The following is a 23,500-nucleotide window of genomic DNA, read 5'->3' as shown; positions in this document are numbered from 1 at the left end:
GAGCTATGTTTCTTACCAAAATATTCCTCAGATGGAGGGTTGTCCATGTCAAACAGCATCTTCTTGGTCAGACGCTCTAGTTCATCTTCAGGGTGGGCCATAGGAGCACTGCCCTGAGAACCAGACAAGAAACACAGTTGTGATTTACAAAGCTGACCAAAGTGATGAAGAATATTTCAGCACTTTCTTGTATTCATTTCTACCTGACTTATGAAAGGTGCCGGTGTTCTTTGTAATAGAACCGCTGCTTAAAATGAATAGAAAGAATGTACTGCTTAACAACGTACATCCAGGTTCAACTTAAATATTCACAAAAACCCGACTTCAATAAATCAGGATGAAGCACTCTCTCAAGGTCAAACATAACACATTTACTGTAATTAACATGCAGTGGATAGTCTTCAGTCTGCCTTTCTCCTCTGAGATATCTGACCCTGGCTCAGGCCCCAGTGGTGTGCAGCTGAGAAGGTTGTGCATATCCTTCTGTGCAATTCAAGCAGGTGGAAAAAACTGTGACCCTGACTAATCCTTGTGTTTGGAAAATAACGATAACAGAGAGAAAAGAGGAGGAAAACGTTAGAAGAAAGCTACTTTTTAAAGTCTTGTACAGTTGGGTCATAGGTCAGGAGATAGTTATTTAGGCATACTCTGAACACAAAAGACTTTAGGTTTGAGCCATGTTGAGGCCTAATCTGAGAGATTTCAGAAGGATGACATAACACTCTGAAGATGCCACTTCCTTCCTTTCCTTGTAAGCCTGCCCTCCCTCTTATCATGCAGTCCCTGACATCTGCCTGCTGTGTGTCTGTATGGAGCTGACGTGTTGTGCCTGACATTTTCTGCCAATCATTCACTGAGCAGCAGAATACAAGCTCCCCCTTCCCCCTCCCTGAGCCCCGGCTCACGGCACAATCCCATCACAGGTGTGTGTGTCCTTTGCAGACACCCCGGGGGCCTGAACTTGACTCTTTTCGGCCCAGCTTTTTCAGAAACCAGTGACACTTGCATGACCTTCCCTAGATCTGGGGGCGGCTGGATCTTTACAGTAGATTTGATTTTCAATATTGTAACCTGGGCCAAGAGCTGAGCTGACCTTTGAGGTGTTCCTAATTGTGACATCTGGGAACTGGGTGAATGTTAGCAACCGGTCTGGTTTTGTCCGTGGTTTACTTTGTCACATAAAGGAATCAGATTTGTCAATAGGAGATTGAGTGAAAAATGTTTTTGTATTCAGAACGAAAGAGTAGTGTCGCACAACTCATTCAATGTATTTGTCAGTAAAGGTTTCAACAATAAATATAAAGTAGGTGTAATTTTAACAATTCATTCAAGGTGGTAATGCAAATGTACAGTATATTTGGTGTGAGAACATTCAATGGTCTGCTGAGTTTATTTCCAGAGACGGTGAGAAATGCTGAGCTCTGCTTACTGTCCACAATGTATCAAGGAGAGTCTAAACTTTATGATGCATGACTTCTGTGCGGCCCGGCTCAAGATGCAGCAGGCTGATAATGGAAGCCCAAACAGTAGGTCTCATTAACTCTGAGGGATCGACACGTTCGACGTGCAAATCTTCCTGCCATGCCGGAGTGCTCTCTAGAGAGCAGCTGGGCCTGAGCTCTTGGATTCCCTGGCACCTTGCGCCTCCTCAGCCACTCAACCATAAACAGCCAGGATCACATCATGGAGGATTAGGAGGAGATGAAAGGAACATTCTTCAGTGGTTGGATATTCCTCTATTGTCACCTCAAATTACATGACTTTTTTTTTTTTTTTATAATACGCAATGGTCAATGGAGGTGTATGTGCAGAGGGGTGAATTCTAATACAACAACCTGCACAAAAGAAAAAGATAATAAGTCTGCGCAATGTTCATAGACCTCAAAGAAACACTCTTGTTGTCAACATTTTGCTCATTATGCCTGTGTTGTTAGTTTGAGACAGTGAAGAGGACGATTTAACACTGTTAATCTTAGCTCCACATCAAAAGCACATTGGAGAGGGAACGAAATGCTGCTATTACCAGAAACAGACTTTTGAGTTTAAGCTTCATTTATACCTTATCCACTCTTTGACACCCTGCAGCAATGCACTGCCAGAGAGTTTAAAGCACCTTGTTAGGGAGTCTTTTGTGACAGCACGGAATAATTTTTCACTTGAATAAGAGAAAGAAATTGCTTCTCTGCATGCTTTATGATTGCTTTGCAGTTCCTGTTCAGCTTTTCAGAGGCAACAATAGAAACCATACAGCAGCTATACGTGCAGCAGACATGATTTTTCAGTTATGTCTGGCTCAATTCAGTAAATTGTTTGCCTGCGCCCTCGGGACACTAAGCCGCAGTTCCACTGAAGTTGGTGCTTAAATTCAGTGGTGACTGGGTTAACAGCTGCACCTATTTCCACTGTTTTCCCAGTATGTCGAGGCTTATAGTTTCAGGTCATCTGTGCTCTGCTTTTTAATGGCACAAAGCCTATCAGTTGTAATACCCCTGAAAGACATCCTGACGGACCATCAAAGACCATCAGCTTGACAAATGATTGTCAGAGCGTTGTTAAATGCCAGACCACTTAAAATAAGAAACAACGATAACATGTGTAAGTGTCCACCATTACGTGCTACCTGATACAACCAAAGGTGAGCAGAGTGTGGGATCTGATCACTTCCCAGCACTGCCACATCTATGAATAAAAGCTGTGTGCACCACCCACTGTGGAATTGGCATTGTGTCAGAACTGATTAAGTGAGGAGTGGAAGGTGGGGGTGGGCAGAAGGGGGCTGGATACATGCTCTCACCTGATGCCCTGACAGCATTGCATCCCACTAAGAACCAAACCTCGGGCTCTGTCTTTCCTGCTTCCACTGCAGTGATAGAGAGTGAACAGGAAAGACAACTGTTCTCAGGGCATCTGATCTACACCTTTGTTAGTGGAGGTGGAACAAAGCAGTGCAAGAGATCAGGAAGCTGAAACTATTTGCATATCATCATCTCCTATGTACAGAACAAAGGGAACTCACAGATTAGCAGGAGAGATCATGGCAGGACATGACACGGATCTCTGCTTGACACGATAATGATGAAACATTACTGAAATTATACATTAACATGAGAAGACTATCATGTCTGGGTTCAGATATACAGACAGCTGACAGACATAAACAACACCTCTCTTTATTCTGACTCAAGTTATTTAAGTTGAACTGAAATTAAAATCAAAAATTTTAAAATTACCAAAAATTGTGAAGGTTACAATGTGTCATTTACATAAATGGGTTACACTAAATATTAGAAACAACTCTCAGCACCACAGACAGTAACTGGGGTAGGATTTATGGCAGGGTTTGGACTGCATTAGATAAAGCTAGGTGTACCTTATAAAGTGGCAGCCGGGTGTTTTTTTTATCCTTAATGTTTCTCTTGATTTGTTTACTAATTCGCATACAACTGTAATTAGCTGAAAAGAAGGAATTTCAATGTATTTTTTGCCAGTGATGGCGCCACCTACATTAGTATTCACCAGTGGGCATGGATTGTTTCCAACTAATGAAGTTGGTATTGTGTGATATCAGTGTGTTGGGGGACTTACATTAATTATTGTGGCACTTAAATTCTAATGGCCACACAGGCAGTTAACCAGCAGGGTGGCTTTGTTGTTAGCTGTTGCCATACAGAGTGCTTTAGTAGTTACTGGTCTACAGAGAACTACACTCATGACGTCACGTCCAGGCCGACCTTTCGTTCCAGTAGCTTCTGTAACTCTTGGAGTGTACTTTCCATATTCTAAGAAAAATCCGCTCCTCTACAGAAGTAGAACTACTTTGTGAGCACAGAAAAAAACTACAGACCCAGCAGCACGGGTTTGACATCGTAACTTGGTTTCACCTGTATCTGTAAAACTAACCAACGCTCTGTTCTAAAGTTTTACACATTTCCTAGTTGTAATCTCTGCTGTCTCAGTTCAGTCCTTTTGAATAATCAATTATATTAAATTATCGTTTTTTGTTTTTTTTAAACTACCATCCTTATCACACAAGAGACAAGCCACACAACATAGTGTTGAGAAAGACTGTTCCAGGGATGCATATTTAGTTATCAGTGTGGTTAAATGTCTATGGGATTTTGAATAAAATTTTCTTATTTCTGGAACAGAACTCGGAAGTTCCAGTTTCACTTCGGCCCTCTATACTTGGCTTTGAGGGACAGTGGTCAGTAACTTCCACTTTCTGAATCTAAAACAAACTTAACAGCAGGGTAGCATCGTTAAATATGTTATAAAGGGACAGACATCTCAAACCGCTAAAGGGACATAATGAAAAGGGAAAAATGTCATAGGCTGCACAGGGTGGTTTTATCCTCCCCAGAAAAATGTAATAAAATGACCAATAGTTGCAGTATCGTTATGGTTTACATTTCCTCGCACAAAAAAGTGAGGAGACTTTAAATTTCAATTTAACTTTTTAAGAATCATAAGCTCATATTTGGGCAGTACATTTTTTGAAGGGTTCATAAACAACGTGAAAGACAATGAGACTGAGAATTGCTGCACAAACAGTGCAAAAGCGGACAGCCGCTAAACAACGCTAATCTGTGCCTCTAAACCTGTCATCTATCAGTCAGCTTCTGTTTTACTTCCTGTAAATGCAATATTGCACCTCACACCAAAAGCAATTGTCTTGCTTTTTACAATAGCTTAGCATTTCCTGCATGATCAGCACAAACTGAAGAAAGACATAATCACTCACAGACATATTTATCCACAGATTAAATGATGATGGACTTTACAATACAAAATGCTCTTTAGTGTCAATAGAGCTGCAGCTTTAACTCAGGCTTTTAAAAGAGAAGCTTTAGTCAGCTCACAATCGGACAACCTGTTTTTTTGTCTCCCTAAATCACAATGATATTATATGAAATGGACACATGCTTTTAAAAGGGAAATGGCTTATTAAAAATGATATCAAGAATAACCACAACAAGAGCAAATGGACCATTGCATTAGTTAGGGTTCATGAGGGATTGAAATCTTTTATTGGATTGGAATATCTTTAAAAAAAAAAAAAAACAGCATTTGTTACCACAACACTAAACGAGTGATTATAGCAGCTTAGGCGACTCTGTTTTACCCAAACAATGAAAGGATTGCTGGATCAGTCACACTATCCTTTCACTGAGTTAGTGTGTGTTTGCATGTGAGTGTGTGTGTGTGTGTGTGTGTGTGTGTGAGTGTGTGTGTGCGTCGGTGGGTGTTTAGAGGAGAGGGAGGCTTCGGCATGCCGTGTGTCTCGAATCAAACATATGGGTTAAACAGTTAAAGATGCTTTTTTGAAAATGAGTGTATTAAGAGCCATCAACTTAAAGTGGATGGCTATATTTGTTTCCGCGGCGCAGAGACCCATTTTCTCAGCTGGCTTTCAAAGGAGAGTGTTTGTGTCACAGTGACACAGCAGCGCTCTTCAACAGAAACCTTTGAGAGCACCTTGATCACTATGATTCATTCATTCAAGATTCAAGACTGACCAGGGAGAATTAGAGTTATACTGATGATAACACAAAGGACAACTCTGTTTTGATTACACAGGTGATGTCAAGATGCCACTCAGAGCAGCGTAAGGGATGCAGCGGGTATTCCACTTCAAACCAAAGTGGTTTGTCTGGACAAAAATAACATTTGTGGGGAAGTTGCTTTGTCATTTTTCTGGCAGCTGCATGTTTAATTTAAGAACGTGTTAAGTCTGTGAGAGGAATCACATGTTAGTGGCTTTATGTAATCCATTTGATGAATTTGCTGCTCACGATGTTAAACAGGTTATGAGTAATCTGTAATGCATTACACTTTGAGAAGAACCATCGCAGTGCTTGCAAATTAAGCTCAAGGCCACCTTCTGAGGAGGCACAGATAAAGTATACATTCTCTCCAAACAAAATAGGTCATGCTGTTTCAGCTCCAATTAAATGCTGAGGAAAAAAATAACAGTCAACTGTAGAGCAGCTGTGTACAGAGCAGCCAACGATAATTAAAAATTAACCAATTCCATAATTGACATTTTCCGCAGCCATTCAAATCTTGCTGTAAACTGAATTCATATAAAGGGATGAATTTCAGAGTATTCACAGACATGTAATGTATGTAGAGGGGCCTTTCAATGTTTGTAAGATTGTGCGTGTGTAAAAACTAGGTCATCTGTTCGGAACTGACACATCCCTCTGCAAACAGATATTTGAAAATCTGAGAGTGTAGAGAGGGGTGCCACAAGCGATCTGAAAAAAACAACAACAAATGACTGCACAAATTGTTGGGACGGAGATGAAACTTATTTGGCGTCTCTTTGTATACCATTACAATCCTGTGAATGTAGCAAACACTATATTACACAGGATGCAGGTTTCCCTGGTTTGGGTGCGAGCTCAAAGCGTTTCCCTGCTGTTTCCTCATGTGGTAGCACGGATCTATATTTAAACACATGTGGTGGACATAATGAAGATTCATACAGGTTATGTCTTCAAATCGAAGTATTGGCAACCTTCACTTCCCTTTTGTAATACACAGTGTTGTCGACCTCCTGTGTAATTTTGCCTCCTAAACAAACCATGATATATTCCTCTCCTCTCCACCTAAACAGCTACATGGTTTATCTGAATGACACCCTGAAGGATATCTCGTGACCAAACACTACCACCAAATTGCTGGACCCAAGAACACACAAAGCCCGGTCCACTTAGAGACGCTTCCTTGATGAGGGAAAATGTTTCGAAAGTGCACACGTTTCATGGACTCTGAGCCAGGGGCGGATGGGAGTTCTTGTGTGGACAGGAGAGGATGTTAAGAGGGCTGAGAGGAATCCAGCTCCAGCAGCACTCCAAAAACAGAGAAAACTCATCTCTGTGCTGAGAGGTGTTGACACTGACAGGAGACCATGTCCAGGAAAAGCCAGCAGGGGCCACTGTTTAAGCAGGTGCTCTTGGCTGCCTGGTTTCTGATTGAACAGAGACAACTCTATTTCTATCTGTAAATTGTACTTAGCAGGCAAAATGCCTGGATCAATACACTAACACAGTCAAACTGTGTCACTGAGTTGACCAGTGCTTTTTTCATTAACAAAAGTAAACTAATGAGATGGATTCTTTACATAACTCTTGTGTCTTTTACACTATCATGAAAAACACTTAAAAATCAGCCAATGTAAATGTGTGAGCAGCAGAGCTGAAATACTGCATAAATGAATTTCCTGTTTTCATATGATATGAACTGAACAGAGAGAGGTCATCCAGCTATCACCCTGACTGCCACAGCATCATAAACAAACAACATTTAAAGCTGCAAAATAATCTCAGTACTACAGGGACACATCTGCATCTAGTCACTACAGGCCAGTGAGGGGAGGCTGAGAACGAGAAAATAAACAAACCGCTCAGACATTTTAGATTGCTGGGGCTCAGTGAGCTGCAATGACAGGTATCGATCTGCCCAGTTATTTACCAGCCATGCTGTTCGTCTCAGAGGGGGCCAGCTGAGAGCAGGGTGGCAGGGCCTGTTATTTATGAGTGGTTATGTGACAACACCTCTGATCTACTGAGGGTTACCACTGACCGACTGAACCGGCCAATCAACAGCTAACAAAAAAGAATGTGGATGACAGAAAAGCCCTTTTCTTCTAAGTGAGATTAATCAAAGCCCTAACCTACTCTTTTTTCCACGTTAAATCAATTCACTCTGTAAGGTTTTGGAGCTAGTTAGAGGTTTAGCTCTATGAAGTGAAACACTTACATTGTAGTGTTAGTTGACAGTGCTAATTTTGATGCCTGGCAGAATTACATCTGTGTATGTGGCATATTGTGTAACTACACAAAAGGGTTAAGTGACAGGAAAAAAGACTGTGGTATCTCTCACTAAAATCGTCTGCCATTTCCCAGGAAAAATACCTGTGGGAAGCTAGAACTTAAAGAATGTGTGTGCCGGCAGTCCAGCTGTGTGACTGAACATTGTTTAGAAAGAATGAAGTAAAGGGCAAAATCTGTAAATAAAATAACAGCAAATGGGTCATTGTCGTAGTTAGGACTCATGAAGGATTAAAATTTCCTTATATTTATCTCTTTCCATCTTTGCCACTCAAGATAGTATGAGCTCACATTAGCATTAAGATGGTCAAACACTTCCTAATAACCACTCAGATGTATTAAAAATGGTAACTTTTGCCAAAAAAAAACGAAAACGAAAAAAAAAACAGATGATCATTTGTGGTCGGCAGTGGAAGATGGAGAGGAATTACTGTTCTACTACCACAAAAGTGAAGGATATGAAGGAATGACATTAGAAAATTAGAATCAAGATCAATGTTCCCTCTAAGCTGCGCACCTGCGCAATCGCGCACTGCTTCCGCTTTCTCCACGCACAGCAAAACTATGTAGTCCATAAAATTACAGTGCACGTCGAATGTTGCTCACAGTGGTCCAAGGAATTCTCAGGGAGTCTGTGTGTATGCTCAGACACATGAAAAATTAGGGGGAACATTGATCAAAATCATCCAATGATTACATTTCAGGAATGCCAAAGCAAGAGTGATTAATTCCTGGGAAGTGTTAATTTCACAATCATGGAGGAATCCTTCAACTGTACTGTAGACCAGATCTATCAGATAATTACAATATGAGCTAATACATTTCAGACTGGGTGTAACTTAAGACATTAATTAATGTTTAGGCTGTTAATATTTCCATAAATACATACAGTCCATTGATAAGAGACACCATAAAACACCAAAAATCTGTCAGTTACTGGACTTTTTTTTAAAGCAGACATTATGTCTTGACAGCAGAGAAAGCACAGGTGTTTTTCATAGCATCAACAATGGTACTGTTCCAATTAGTTGGCTCAGTAAGCCATATATCACTGAGCTAGCACACACAATGGAAAGGTCCAGCTGTGTTGGGCAACTCAAAAATCCGTCTGTGAGAACGGCCTTCTGTAATTCAGAACATACGATCCTAGCCACTCTGCTATTCTTAACGGTATTACCGTAATTTCCGGACTATTGAGCGCACCGGAATATAAGCCGCAGGTGTCTACGTTGTAACATGAGATATTAACACATTCACGCTGCTGTTTCCAACGTCCACTGTATGTGTTTGTCATTAATGCTTATGAATAATTAAAAATGTAAATTTGAATTAATTAGTAATTCTTTAATTAATGTAATAGTCCATATAATTTTCATTTTACAATGAAAAGCCCCTTTAAATAAAGTCATAACTTCCTTACCTTAGTTTTTGGTGGCCAACACACCCTAGTCTTGATACACACTGTATCTGACCATAAATACAGTAACAATAGATTAATCGCTGACATAACTTTTAAACAATTATTTCCATACTCATAGAGGCCTATCACAAAAGATCCATAGCTCTGACCATCAATCACTTTAAAGTCACCCATATCTATCAATTCTACTAATGACCCTGTTATCCCTAATGGGCCCAATTCCTATTTGTTGCTTCTGGCTATATTTGCATTTGAGGTCTGTTACAGCTCAAGCCTGGAAGGAAGCAGCTACTGGAAGGAAGCGTTCTGATGTGTTGGTATGAGAAAGTGAAACGTAAGGAGAGCCATGTTCCATCACCGACCTAAAGGATCAGAGCTAAGGGACTGACCTTTAGTCTATGAAGCATTCAGTAACCAGATCCTGTGTGGACCACCACCAAACACCATGCCATCCAACAACATGGCTGTAAGCACTGCAGTAATTATAGCTTGTACATGTGCTATGTCAGAAGAATCCAACTGATCAGAGGAATCCAGCTAATCACTGTCACACAGTCTGTCACAGACAGTCACAGACCTGCATTAGTGGTGTAATGACTTCTCATGATAAGACAGTACACACAAGAATGTGTACTGCATGGTTACAAGTTATAAATCAGTCAGCTGATATGTGTCAGTAGATATAACATTACAAACTAACGTGAGCAAGGAGGGTGACAGGACTTTACTGCCTCATGTGGCATATGACAGGGTCTCTGCATGGACGCTGACTGAAATGATTATTATGATTACAATTTTACCATAAGTCATAAGTATATATGCTGTGTTATACAATGAAATAGTGCATGCATTAAACAGCCTTTTATTTTTATTTTTTTAAAAGTGGGTTCATGTCTCTAATGCCTTGCACTTTACAGATTCTGTTACAGACTCACTAACTACTCACTACTCCCAACTCACTATTGATATTTTGAAATCTCACAAAGTTCACAGTCTAGTTTCAAAACATCAACAGCAAATTGTCATGCACACCCTTACCCGATGTCTGCTGCAGCTTTAAGCAAAAGACACATCTATGATGTTTATGTGTATAGAAAATGGTTCATTCATGTGGGAATGTATTACTGTGTTTACAAGAGGGTGGTTTTCACTCTTTAGATATTCTTTAAACTTCTTTTAAGACATCGCTGGTTATGACAAATGTTGGAGGTGGGGGTTATCTTTACATTTTAAGGACCTCTGTCACCAACACAATACTGAAATGACCACGAAACAATGTTCATTTTATTGCCAGTTCTCTGGTAACAGTGTTCTCACAAGTTACAGGTACACTGTGGAGTGTTTGGCAACTAGTAGTACTATTGAGCAATGCTGTTCCTGTTTGTTCACATGCATATGCACAAAGTTGCATGTACATGAGTATTTATGTGTTTGAGCTACAGGTGATGATAATGCACTAGCAAGGGCAGGGAAGAAGAACAGTGCTGAAAAGTAAGCATGAATTATATGTATATATAATACATGCATGAATGGTAAACACCAAAAATATTGGCTGGGCCAATATGCACAGTTTATTATGAATGTGTAGTATTAATGCAGAGGTATTGGCAATGTAATGTTTTGATGGTGCTGTGAAATAAATAAAAATAGTTCAAGGGATCAGAGAAATACAGAATATATTATGTCAATCACTGATCTATGTTTTTTTTCAAAAAGGCTACTTTAAAACAAGTGCACAACAATTTTCAGAACAGTAAAAAAATGTGGGACTATTTATCTGTTAATGTACAGTTTAGAATAACCATTTGTTTGTTGTGTAGAACAAAGTGCAATTTGTTTCAAGCTGCATCTATACACAGGGAAAAGATCACAGAGCTGCAGGTACCATCATCTTGTTGAAGCCCTGGGCTCTAACTTTGTAGTTACATGTGGTAACCCGGCACCAGGAGAAGAATCCACACTGGAAATCTATAGCAAAGCTGGTAACCCTGCACTCAGTCAGCATGCTTTTTTAGGAGCTGCACATAGTTCTTGAGTTTGGGGCAGTTAGGGTCATTCACCTGAGGAGCAGACATCATGTATGATGTAATTTTAGTTCACACCTGACTGTTTTTCAAGGTAAAGATAGAAGTGCCACTTGTTCACATGGAGAAACAGCTTAACAAAATAATATTTAGATGGCCTGATCTTTAGTTCTTTTTGGAGTGCCCCAGGGTTGCATCCTAGGTCCCCTTTCATTTACTGTTTACATGCAACTTCTGGGGCATATCTTCCACTGACACACAATGATACTGAGGTGGTATGATGTGGGAATGATCTGCCATTGTCTGCCCCAATTTAACCTAACTGTTACTGCTCAAGTCTTGTGTCATGTCTTGTCGTGTTGATATTAAAAATTGGATGTCTGCAAATGTTCCCCACTTGTCTGACTCCAAATCGGAGATCCTTATAAAAACCCCTCCAGGTCCCAGTATGTGCATTTTTAACAGCCTCTCGTCTGTCCTGGGTGCCTTATCTAATAATGTCAAATAAAGAGCCTGTAATCAAGGGGCAACTTTTGACTCCCAGTTGCTTTTTGGTGCTCACTTGTGTAGTGTAGTGTAGTCCTGTTTCATTCAGTTGAGTATTGTGTTTTGTATGTTAGTTGTTAAAAATTGTTTTAACTTTAATTTTATTTTACAAATAAAATTTTTGGACTATATTTTATTGGACAGCACTAACTTGGTCTGACCCTGGTCAGCAACTTTCTTTATTCAGCCTCAGACAACATGCCATGCCAACTAGATCAGGAATTAAACTTAGTACCAGGGTAATGTATTAATGCCCTGTCAAAAATCAATTTTCAAGTAATGCTTACATGGGCAGTGAATTGCTGATGCCTTTGATGGATTTTCACAGGTGTTGCTAACGTTCTTATTTAAATGAGATTTTAGTTTGAGGGTTTAAGCCAAGTCACATATATAAAAGGGTCTTTTGGACACATCCTGATTTGCACCATATGCAAATGTTCTTGTGCAGGTCAAAAGGCACAGTGGCCAGGACTGGAAGGCAGAGAAATGTCAGATATTTAAACCTGTTTGACAGTTGAAACCGTCATTGACCTTCGAGGGGGCTTTAACTGGCTGCAGGGATTGAACAGTTCAAAATAATCCTCCCCTGCCAAACGTCACTCAAGCTCAGCCATAACACAAGTCATCATCCAGCTTAGCTTTCCTCCAATTTCGGGAAAGACGGAGAGACTCGTGGAAATTGGTATGTTAACCGGCAGCCATGAAATCTGTTAATTTTTTGGACTACAATAGAGATCAAACACTGGTGGATTTGGGTAATTAAGCGTCCTTGGAGCCTGTTGATGTTCTTACACCTCCACTTTACGTGTGAGTAAGAACATGTTCGGGGATTGGGTGCTGGGTGGCAGAGGGTCGATATGGGGTGAGATGGGGAGGGGGGCAAAGCAGGCGAACTAAAACAAGACTAGATCATAGAATTTCATCCAAGGAGCTCATCTTGGACTTCTAACGACACTGACCTTCTATGAATACACTCAATTATGTGAAATGATCTCTTTAATAAAGTTCTCAATCAAAACCACAGACCCCCTACCAAGAAAGTCCCGGGTATTACATAAAACCACCATTAACTTTCAATGACTGGAGATCATTTTTGATAATTATGACATATATGCAAATAGTTCCTTTAATTGACTATGTTTTGGTTTGTTTACACAACAGATTAAAAGAGGCACAACCCTTTTCCTTTTAAGCAGATTTAACACTATTTGTAAAAGGTTATGAACATGTCAGGACATTGGGTCAAGCAGAGTGATGATCACAAAGGCAAAGTTGACAGATTCTGCTTTCATTCTAATCTGGCTTTTATAGTGTCTCTGGTCTGTTTTGGCATTAAAGATCTGCTGTACTGGACATAAATAAACAAAAACATAGATTAGAGCTAAGGTTTGGATACAAATACTTTAGGGGAGGGTCAGGTCAAACATGATGCGTGACGCCACAGAATCATTTGCAGCATACTCTTTGGATGAATGTGTACAAATGAAGCATTATGCTTTCCTGATATGTTTAATAAATAAAGCATGGGGGGAAGGAGGCACAGAGCCCATTATCCTGCTACAGTATATCCTTGGGAATGAAAGACAAATACATACATATATATATAGTGTATGAGCTATATCTGTAAAATTAGTGATTTGCTTTTATCTGAAATCAAAGAGATGCTCACAAATCTATTAAACGCCACCTTTTGTTTTTTAATAATGCATCATACTGGGACCAAAGCAAGCTTTTCAAGCAAAATGTAGACTTTTGTTTTGAACAAATATAATTAGACTTATTTTTAAGATACTCTGTGCAATGTTGAAGCTAATTTGTATTTAGTAAAGTACAGTCCTTGATGAGCTATTCCCAGAGGCTGGAAGGCCCAGTTTGTATTTGGAACCAGCATAAAATCCTTGAATTAAAGAAAACTCAAGGGCCTTGCACTTTCCAGAGATTGTCGATGGCTGGATATAGAGATGAGAAAAGATGTCTCTGTGGCATTGACTACTCTGTTCTAAGGGATGACAGTATTTTGTAATTCTTCTCAGTCATATACACTTTTCCTGCATCCAACATCCTGCGTTGCTTCTGAAGGCTTAAGGCTGGGCCCGTGGCAGTCTTTTAACGCTTATTCCAAGATTAAATGAATTGCTTTTTAATTTTACTATGGATGCATGTGTTTGTATTAAATAGTACTTATTTTCTTTGTGTGTTCTAAATGGTTAGCCTATGATCCTGTTAAAGAATGGATGGTTGAATCTAAAAATTCTTCAAAAATGTTTTTATCACTCAAAATTCTTTGTAATTTTTTTTAAAAATGTGTCCTTGATTACACACAGAACCTTCATGAGTTGGCTGAAAACAATGTCTCTCGGTAACCTTTAATGTTTTCAGTTGACCTATTTTGAAATGAGAATAATAATAATGTAAAAGTACTTGGCTACATACATGTGTTGTGCTACAAGACTAAGGCTAAAGCTGCATGTTCCACGCAAAAAATATTAGTGTCTTAGCGCAGCATTTCCTCGTGCTGCAGTTTAGAGCCACTTAACTGTTAGTGTTTGACTGTACGTTGTATGCACTTCAGAAAACGCTTTTATGACAAAAAAAAACCATAGAACATATCCCAAAAAACCAGTTAGTTTGGGATATGTTCTTGAGTAACACTGGGTGCTTGCCTGACATGCTAATGACCGCAGCTTACATTTGATGAGAAAAACCAAAAAATTAACATTTTCATGAAGCTATAAGCTTGGGTTCATATAGCACAGCGGGTAGATATATGTTTTTGAAGACAATTTGCCTTTTATGAGACAAATGAAATCAGATGGTATAAACCCCCAACAGAGGAAATCCTTTAAAAATTCATAAAGGTTAAAACAACTGTTTACTCTGAGCATTTCAATGAAAGATGGCAAGCAACTCCCCAGTGCATTGCCATCTAATGCTGCACAAATGTATGCATACTATACACACACACACACATATATGTGTGTGTGTGTGTGTGTGTGTGTTTTGTACACCAACCCATACATACAAAGACACAAATTTCTTCTTGATTTAATAGTACACAACATGACTGAAAAGATACTACAAATAAATAAACAAGAACAGACAGGGAACTTGACAAGACCAGGTCTCCCCTTAATGTGACCTCAGTCAGTACCTCATATGAGGCCATGATTTGTTGCTGCAACTGAGAGTGTTTAAAAAGCTTTGGGTCATGTTCATGATGATAAAATGGAGCATGAATTTGACAGCTGTGCAAATGTTATTACTGCAATTGTATGAAGAGGGAGCAAAGGCCAAATCCAAAGATTCTGATCACTCAATGTATGTCCAACCCTCAGCTATGGTCACAGACTTAGGTTAGGTTAGCGTAGTATGTAAAAAGACAGAATTTCAGCTACAAATGGAGGAAACTGGTTTTCTTCCCATAGTGTCTGGGTTCACTCTTTGAAATAGGCAGAGGAGTTCAAATGTCCCATGGAGGTTTGAAGTAGAACTGCTACGATTTTGACAAAAGCCAGTTGAGGTGATTCAGGCATCCAATCAGGACGCCTCCCAGGCTCCCCTCTGTGGAGGTATTCCAGGGATATCTAACTGAGAGGAAGCTCGAGGGCAAACCTAGAACACACTGGAGGGATTAAATATCCCAGCTGGCATGGGAAAGCCTTTGGATTCCCAAAAAGGAGTTAGGAGACGGCTGGGGAAATGGATGCCTGGGCTACTCTTCTAAGCCTACTGCCACCAATTCAGACCATGAAAAGTGTCAGAAAATGGCAGGAAGGATGAATGGATGGATTGATTGTTTCCTCAGCCACAATAACTGTATGTGTGTAAAAAGGCAGCAATAAGCAATGAAATGAATTCTATACCTTTTTTCCCCACTATCAGTTAGAAATATATCTTCATTTCAACTTTAATTACAATAGGTAAGAATGTAATAATTGTGTATGTTTTTACAAACATATAAATGTTCTTACCTTTGGTGGGACAGTTGGTCCAGAGGTGTAGGAAGCCAAGCTTGGTGGTACATCTGTAATGTAGGTCTTCTTGGGGCCGGCAGGTTGGTATACTTGAGTAGGGGCAGGGTCAAGTCTCCTGGAGCTTAACCCACCTACTTGAGGTACTCCTGGATGGTGTTGCTCCTGATACACACCCTGAGCCATCGAAGAGAAGCCAGGCTGTGGCGGTCCATAGGCAAAGTCGGGACCTTTGGGCTGAGCAGGCATGTACTGCACCTGTGCAGGGCTGCGAATGGGCTGCTGGCCAAAATGGTGCCCTGCTGGGGCTTGATGCTGGGGGCCGGGCTGGGCCGACCTCACCTGGACGTTGAAGGTGGGCTGGCTTGGGGTTGAGGCTGTAGCGTAGGAAGCTGGGACAGGCTGAGGAGTCATGTGGCTCTGAGGCTTGGCCGCTGGGCTGGCAGAGGAAGGGGGGATAGAGGAGACTCCCCCAGGAGCCTGAGGTTTGGGTGTAGACTTCTTAGTGGCAGTCAGAGGTGGCTGAGTTGGAATGACCATACGCTTGTAACCAGTTACTGGAGCATTAGGAGTGGAGGCTGCTGAGGATCCAGAGTTCTGAAAACCAGCAGAAAAATGTGATCCAGTTAAAACAAATATCCAGATAACAAATTTAACATTTAATGTGGGAGAAATACATTTAAAAGTCAAAATGCTCATGATGGTATTCCTAACATGCTGATGTAAAGCAAAAAGTACTGAACAACTTGAAATTTTGGCCCAATGATGGCACTAGATGAATAGTCAGGGGATCAACAAAGTCAAACTCAAAACGTCTTTACTGTCATTCAAAACTACACCGGACAGTGCACAATTGAATGAAATTTTGTTGGTTCCCTTTTAACAGCGATGAATAAATAACCTGAAAAATATACATAAAGATAAATCTAATATAAAAAATAATACAAATATAAAAAATAGAGCAGCGTACGTAAAAAAGTTTTTTTTTAAAATTACTGGCTGGTAACAATAACAGGACAAAGTGAAAACTTTGACGAATGAAATCCTGCTCAATGGTGGAAATACAATAGTTGTATTCAACAGTTATTTACTGATAGCGTGGTTTATGCACAAATGATTATCCACCCTGCCTCCCCAGAGTCAATTACAAGGCTACCTCGACAACAGAGGCTCTACGCTGTCCACGACCATCCATAATCTATGGCTAATAAAGCAGGAGGAGAAGGGATAAATTGTTTGGCAGAGGACGCCATGATAGCAGATTGGCAATGGCACATGACACTTGTGCTGACTCCAGCTGCTTGGACGTGAAAGATGTTAAATCACTGAGATTTGTGGCGCTGGTGTTCCTGGGAAGAGATGGCTGTAAAGCAGCAACACAACCCACTGCTGAGACTCTGACGTCTGGAGGACTGTGGCACTTTGATCTAATGTCCAATGGCTACATTTGATGCACAGGCAAAACTGGAACTAAATACAGCAGCTAATAACACACAAAATAACAACGTTTCACTCGGATGTCAGAGGCTTCTGCCCTGGGTGTCTCTCATGTAAGTAATAATTGTTTTTCACTATCACTACATATCGGTGTCAGACGTTCAGCCAGTCTAAAAAGGGTCTATCATTAACCTTGGATGGCCTTATTAGGTTATTGCCTGAAGCCAAAAATCAGAGTCAATTACTAAATTTGCAGCACTAAGGGAACAAAAATGAACACTTGTAGTCTTTAGACCCTTTGCAACTCGGTTTGATGAGATGTCTTCTAAATTGGGGCAGAGCAACAATTCCAATCGATTTCCCTTAAAAGTTGATCAAAGCCTGCTGCAGGGAAATGTCACAAATAGCTGTGGTTTACAGCTCTGCTATGCTCCCTTGTAAATCCCTGTTTAAACTGAATAAAAACACTCACACAACATGCTGTAATTCTGTCAGTGATAAAGAACACTGTAAATTTTAAGTCTGAGATCTTAAAAATGTTCTGAGATATATATATATGAAAAAAGAATTCCAAGTTTTGGTAGAAGAGGTGCATGCATCAACTTTGTCTAAATCCCATCTAATCTAAGTCAGAGGCGAGCCCTTGAGGAACCATTAAAAGCTCCAGAAAATATTTTCTGCTCTTACTCAGATTTCTGTCTCAGTGATTAGAGCTGATGTTTATTTAAAAAGTGTGTCTGTCTGCATATGTATGGAAAAATCTCCACTATGCCCTTTAGGAAGTGAAATTACTTAATTTAAATGTTTCATGGGTTTTAAATACTCCAGATTATTAATTTATCTTTAAGGCCTTAGAACCTACAGTAATGTTTAGTTAGCGAAGCCCTGGAAATGCAAATTGGTCCCCTCAAAATAATTACACTGTCATGGTACATTTTCCACAAATTACATTAAGAGAATGGATTCACCCCTTTCTGAGGGTGATGAAACTAATCAAATGCATACAATCTGAACCAAAATGTCTGTGTAGTGGAAAAGATTTTCATATTAACTCAACTATCTTTTTCGCTGCTGCATGCCTTTGACCTGTCAATGTTAATGAGGGAGGTCTGAGATAATATCATGACTATGAAGTGAGAGTGAAGAGGCTATTAAGTTTCAAGCTGCTGCTTCCTGTTCTCTCACTGTGGGTCTTCCACCAGTGGCCAAATTCAATAACAGTATTTATTTTAAGCATATTGGGAAATTCTGCAGTGTATTGCCTCAGTTAGGAAGAGGATGAGAAGTTGGTCTCCTATGTAGTTTAATATAAGTCAAATGCATATATGTTAGTTTAATGTATTTTTAATACATTAATTTGAAGAGTTATTTACTATATGCACTTTTTAAGATCATTCATAACCTGATATGTTCTATAGGTTAAATGTATAGTATATACAATTACACAATAATAATAAGTAGTAGTAAATAATAAGTTCAATGTAATAACCTGTTTCCACTGTTTTGTTTTGCAATTTCATACTAATTTCATACTATTTTGGCCACAATTTTGTGAAATTATAATGCGATCATGACAGTCGAGCAGAGATTATACTGATCGTTCCAAATTATAAGTGTGTTAAAATTAGATGTACACATGACTTGGCAGACAGGTTTGTTATTAACGATGACAAGGTTTGTTTATATACACAACCAAAATTAGATTACACAGCCAGTGATTCACTGTAACACTGTATCTGTATAGCTGCCCTTATGAGGCACAGTTTAAAATGTGGAAGTCCGACCTAGCATACAGCATCAGGCTCAATGCATACCGTTTTGTTGTCTCTAACACCCCCTCCACACACAAACACAACACATACAGTTTTTAAAAAGTTTTCCCCCAACCCCTTTGGAAAAGTTAACCCTCACTCTGTCTGTAATTCAGACTGACTTTGCAAACAACTTAAGTGTGAAATTTCACAGAGGCTCTCAAGAAAGCCTTTTGACACATTAAAAAAGATTAGGAGAGACTATACAAGCCTTGGGGGGCTGAGTAAAACTGTTAACTTTGCATTTCAAACCACGAGGGTAGGGGATTTTTTTTTATAAAGCAAGCTTGGGGAAAACCCCTAAAGAGGGAGAAGTTCTGCATCTTTTCAGACTCATCTTAGACCTTGGATATTTTTCTCTCAACTTTTCTGCTCCTTATTCATACAAAGCCTGCTCTCGCAACTGTTGGCTCCACTGTCCATTTGCATCTGTCTATTTCAGCACTTGTGCTATGACCATGGAAGAATCCCCGGTCAACACTCACTAATCTTCCCTTTACATTCAGTCATTTTGTCTCTGCACGATTGGGCACAATAGTCCCACTTAACAATGCGACAGCCTCAGCTCAGTCATGAAATTAAGGGTATCAGTTCTCTTCCTAAAATAGTTCTAGATAAGCCACATTAAATATGATTAAACAATGTCTCTGTGGACCGTGGCGAGACCTCTAGCTGCTTTCAACTATCTTTCCCTTTGCAGTTAAATTGTGTTATACACATATTGAGAACTTTTCACTGTAATATCTTACATCTGATTCTTTTTTGCTCCTTCAAGTGATAGTTGCGTTACAATCGCCTTTAACAATATTTCAGCAACGTTTTCATCCTCGCCTACATAAATTAGAATAAATGTTTAATGTCCTGAAATCATGCCACTGTGACTGACACTGTCTTTTCAGAAACAGTGCTTTTATTTCTTATTGAATAAATATTCAGTCTTTATTATAATGAAGCAACAGTATCTACCAGCAGTAATGCTAGTAACAACAATGTCAAAGTTCATTTCTTATGGTGCATCAGCCAGGTGCATTTATTGAAGCAGCTATCACAACTACAACTATCTATAAGTGTATTTCCATCCACCAATTTTTTATTTTTATTTCTTGACATTTTCAGTTGGTGTGAGAAAATGTTTTCTTTGATTTCTGACTGGCATTTTGTTTAATTATGCCATCTTGTTGCACCTTTATGCAGTGGTTTAATTGTATTTGACTAAATATCAACACCCAGTATTTGTGAAAGGGAATCCTGGCTCCTTCAGCCAAGCAGTGTTCTGGTTAACCTTAGACTCTCAAACAAACAAGGCAGGGTCAGTTCACAATATCAAGCAAAAATATCTTGTGCTGTTCCTCGTGGAGATGAATGGGGAACAAAATGTGGTGTGACCATTGCCAGAAAACATAGGATAGGCTGCGTGGGTAATTAAATTAAATTAAATAATCATTCAGATTAGTTTGAACACTTGTGAATAAAAATGCACTTTAATTTCTGGAAATGTGGTTCAAATCTGTGCTAAATTACAATAGATAAAAACCTGACTTTTGTTGGCATCTGTTTTTCTGTATGTGTACACATGAGAGTCTGACTGTGAAAGAATGGAAAATCAAACACATTAACATTAGGAAGTAGGAACAGGTTTGATTCAGGATTACAGACACTGCTGTGGAATAAATAAAACTTGTGGGTTTTGAGGCTGAAATAAAAAGTCTGTGTTTCTACAAAATCAGTTTCAAAGAAGTCTATCTTGAGAATACCACAGATTACATTATTTGTTCCATGGCTTCTAATGTTTAAATAATGTTGTAATCGTCATGAGTTAATTTATACATGTGCAGAAGTTGTACTGTGTTATCTGGAGCTTAAACAAACTGACTTTGCACCAAAAAACATTACAGATTCCACAAAAATGAAATATTTAGAGCAATGCTCTTATTTTTTAGCTAATTCTTTTGTCTTTCACAGTGCTAAGTAATTTTTCAGTCTGTGACGCACTGTACAGCAATTACAGACACATTTAAAATGCATGGAGAGATGAGAAAACACAGGAGGAGGCAGGTAGCAGTCACATGTACAGTACATGACAGGCACACTCTGGTTTTACCACCAAGACAGCCCGAAGACGACATAGTTGAACATTAAGTCCATGTTTCAAAATTCACTGTTATGTAATCCCCTAAAAAAACTGGGTTTCAGAAAAAAAGCATGTAATATTTCTAGTATGATGTAACAACATCATACAAAGTAGGGCGTATTACTCACTGATGCAACTAAAAAATCATTTTCTGGGCTACTGTGTGGAAAAAAAGTCCCTGAGAGTCACCGATCGTGGCATTTCTGCAGGCTATCTTTACAAAAGAGGGAAATGTGTGTTTTGTAGTTCTCACACAGCAGAAACTAATTGTTTCATTCACCTCCTGCAGAACTACAGGCCAGTCTCTCACCACACATCCCTGACTCATCCCTGTAATGAGCCTTTCATGCACTTGTGACCCCCCTCCTGCTTCAGGAGGTGAAATACTGCACAGCTGAAAATGTCCATCACTTATAGTATGTTGATGTCATCAATCCCAGAGACAGAAACTGTAACTGTTCTCTCAGAAGCTGTGTGTGTTTGTGTTTGTGTGTGTGTGTATGTATGTGTGTGTACTGTAAGCTCGCACATGTTATTGGGAAGAGGGATAATCTTCACTGACAGCAGTTGATGGTAAGCCTTTTAGCATTGTTACCAGGATTTGATGATGTAAAGAGGCAGGTTACATTGACTGTCACAGCTTCCTGGCTCAAACTAAATTTGTCATTGGTTCACCCTGTTAATAAAAGACAAAGGGGTGATACTATGCAGTTTATTTGACTAACGAACATTGACGGAACACACTGAGCGCCCGAAGGCATGCTCCTCTCTCCACAGTTGGCCGCCCCTGTCAAAACTCAGAACCTGCTGCCAGATTGACCATAAGGTCAATGGGCGCCACTGGCACTGTGGCAACATCTCTGCTCTATGCAGCAACAAAGCAATCAAAGAGAATAGCAGTATATAAAACAAACAGAGAGGAAGAACTTAAACGCCACCCAGCCCTATAATTACAGTGCTGCAGTGTCATCTTGATACAGTTGAGTCAGCTCTTGGAGACAAGCTACAGAAACCCACAACTGCTCAGCTAACTGTCATCTAACCATTAAAGAGAAAAACGTGACATTTTATTTCACAAACCAGATTTCGTATGGGAAAACTTTGCATTTGTTTGGTTTAATTTGTCCTTAACAGCATAGCTGTAGCTGAACATTTGTTGTCTCTATGACTGACCTTTGAGTTTTTGAGAACCTTACGACAAACCAGCACTGATAACTGAAATAGAAATTGTCACCACATGCACTTTATTGCATGTGTTCCTGACTGATGCAAATTTATTCGGCCTTAAGAGAGGCTTAAATCAAAGTGTCTCAGTGATGTGACAGCTAAAACGTGAAGGACATTCCTGTCATTATAGTAGGACAGCAACACAGGTATACATGGCAACAGTAAGACGAGACACACTCAAAACAAGGGCACACAATGTCACAGTGGACACACAGCAAAAACTCCAATTGGCCACATGAGACAATTAATACATTTATAGAATATTTGAACTGGCTGCTTTTTACATGTGTTGTATATCTCAGAAGACGCTCAGTAAAACAGAGTGCTAACTATAGAGACCTGAGGTGAAACTGCAGCGATCAAAAGGCTGTGTTTCAGAAATTGGAAAATCTTATTCAAAATCACATTGACATTTATAATAATGCAAATCACTACAAATCAGCCCTGGGACATCACAGCCTTGCTCGACAGCATATTGTGCAGTTCACTCCATATGTCTAGATGGGGATGGTACATTTTTAAAAAACAATCTGTTCAAGTCAGTCATTTTTTAAATCTGTTTTTAATGGACTTTAATGAACACCATCTCCCACAGGCCCAAGGCCTTTGCAGGTTCACCAGCCTGACATAAGAGGCCAGATGAGTCACTGTGGCTAGTTTAGATTCACTGTGACAATAGCAGGAGCGGAAATTCCAACAAACTGTACTTTACCCATTTAAAGGAATAGTCCAACATTTTATGAAATACTCCTATTCACTATCTTGGGGGTTAAATGATAGGATCAATACCACTCTCTTATTAAATATCAAGCTAGCAGCTGGTTAGTTTAGCTTAACACAAGGCTAACTTGGTTCTGTCCAAAAGTTACAGCATATACAGCGACTTCCTAGAGCCATGTTGCCACTGTGAGTGGAGACTCCAGGACTCCCCTGAAACTGGCATCAATCAGTCAATCTTGGCAAGAAATCAAATACATATATATCCTAAAACATCAAACTATTCCTTTAAGCTGATTCAATGACGTTTCTTTAATCTTAGCACTTCTGACAGGTATTCTTACCTATATTTCAGCCATCTAAAGCACTGTCAATTGTAAA

At 39.6% G+C, this 23,500-nt stretch overlaps 1 protein-coding gene across 8 annotated transcripts in view; it reads right to left on the bottom strand.

Moving 5' to 3' along the window:
* The window catches only part of lpp (LIM domain containing preferred translocation partner in lipoma), a 135,709-nt gene that overhangs the window by 38,219 nt on the left and 73,990 nt on the right, over nucleotides 1–23,500 (bottom strand). For all 8 annotated transcript variants that reach the window (XR_001960267.2, XM_018669890.2, XM_018669887.2 and 5 more), the window contains 2 exons: nucleotides 15,797–16,393; nucleotides 17–113 (listed from right to left, as the gene is read on the bottom strand). Coding sequence is in view for 7 of the 8 variants with exons in the window: in XM_018669890.2 (XP_018525406.1) it covers nucleotides 17–113; nucleotides 15,797–16,393 (694 nt within the window). In the remaining variant the exon portion in view is untranslated. The remainder of the gene's footprint in view (nucleotides 1–16; nucleotides 114–15,796; nucleotides 16,394–23,500) is intronic.

This window comes from Lates calcarifer, linkage group LG17, assembly GCF_001640805.2.
Source record: "Lates calcarifer isolate ASB-BC8 linkage group LG17, TLL_Latcal_v3, whole genome shotgun sequence".
Taxonomy (NCBI): domain Eukaryota; kingdom Metazoa; phylum Chordata; class Actinopteri; family Centropomidae; genus Lates; species Lates calcarifer.
Note: the sequence above shows the minus strand (reverse complement) of the source record. Positions and strands in the feature narration are given on the sequence as shown.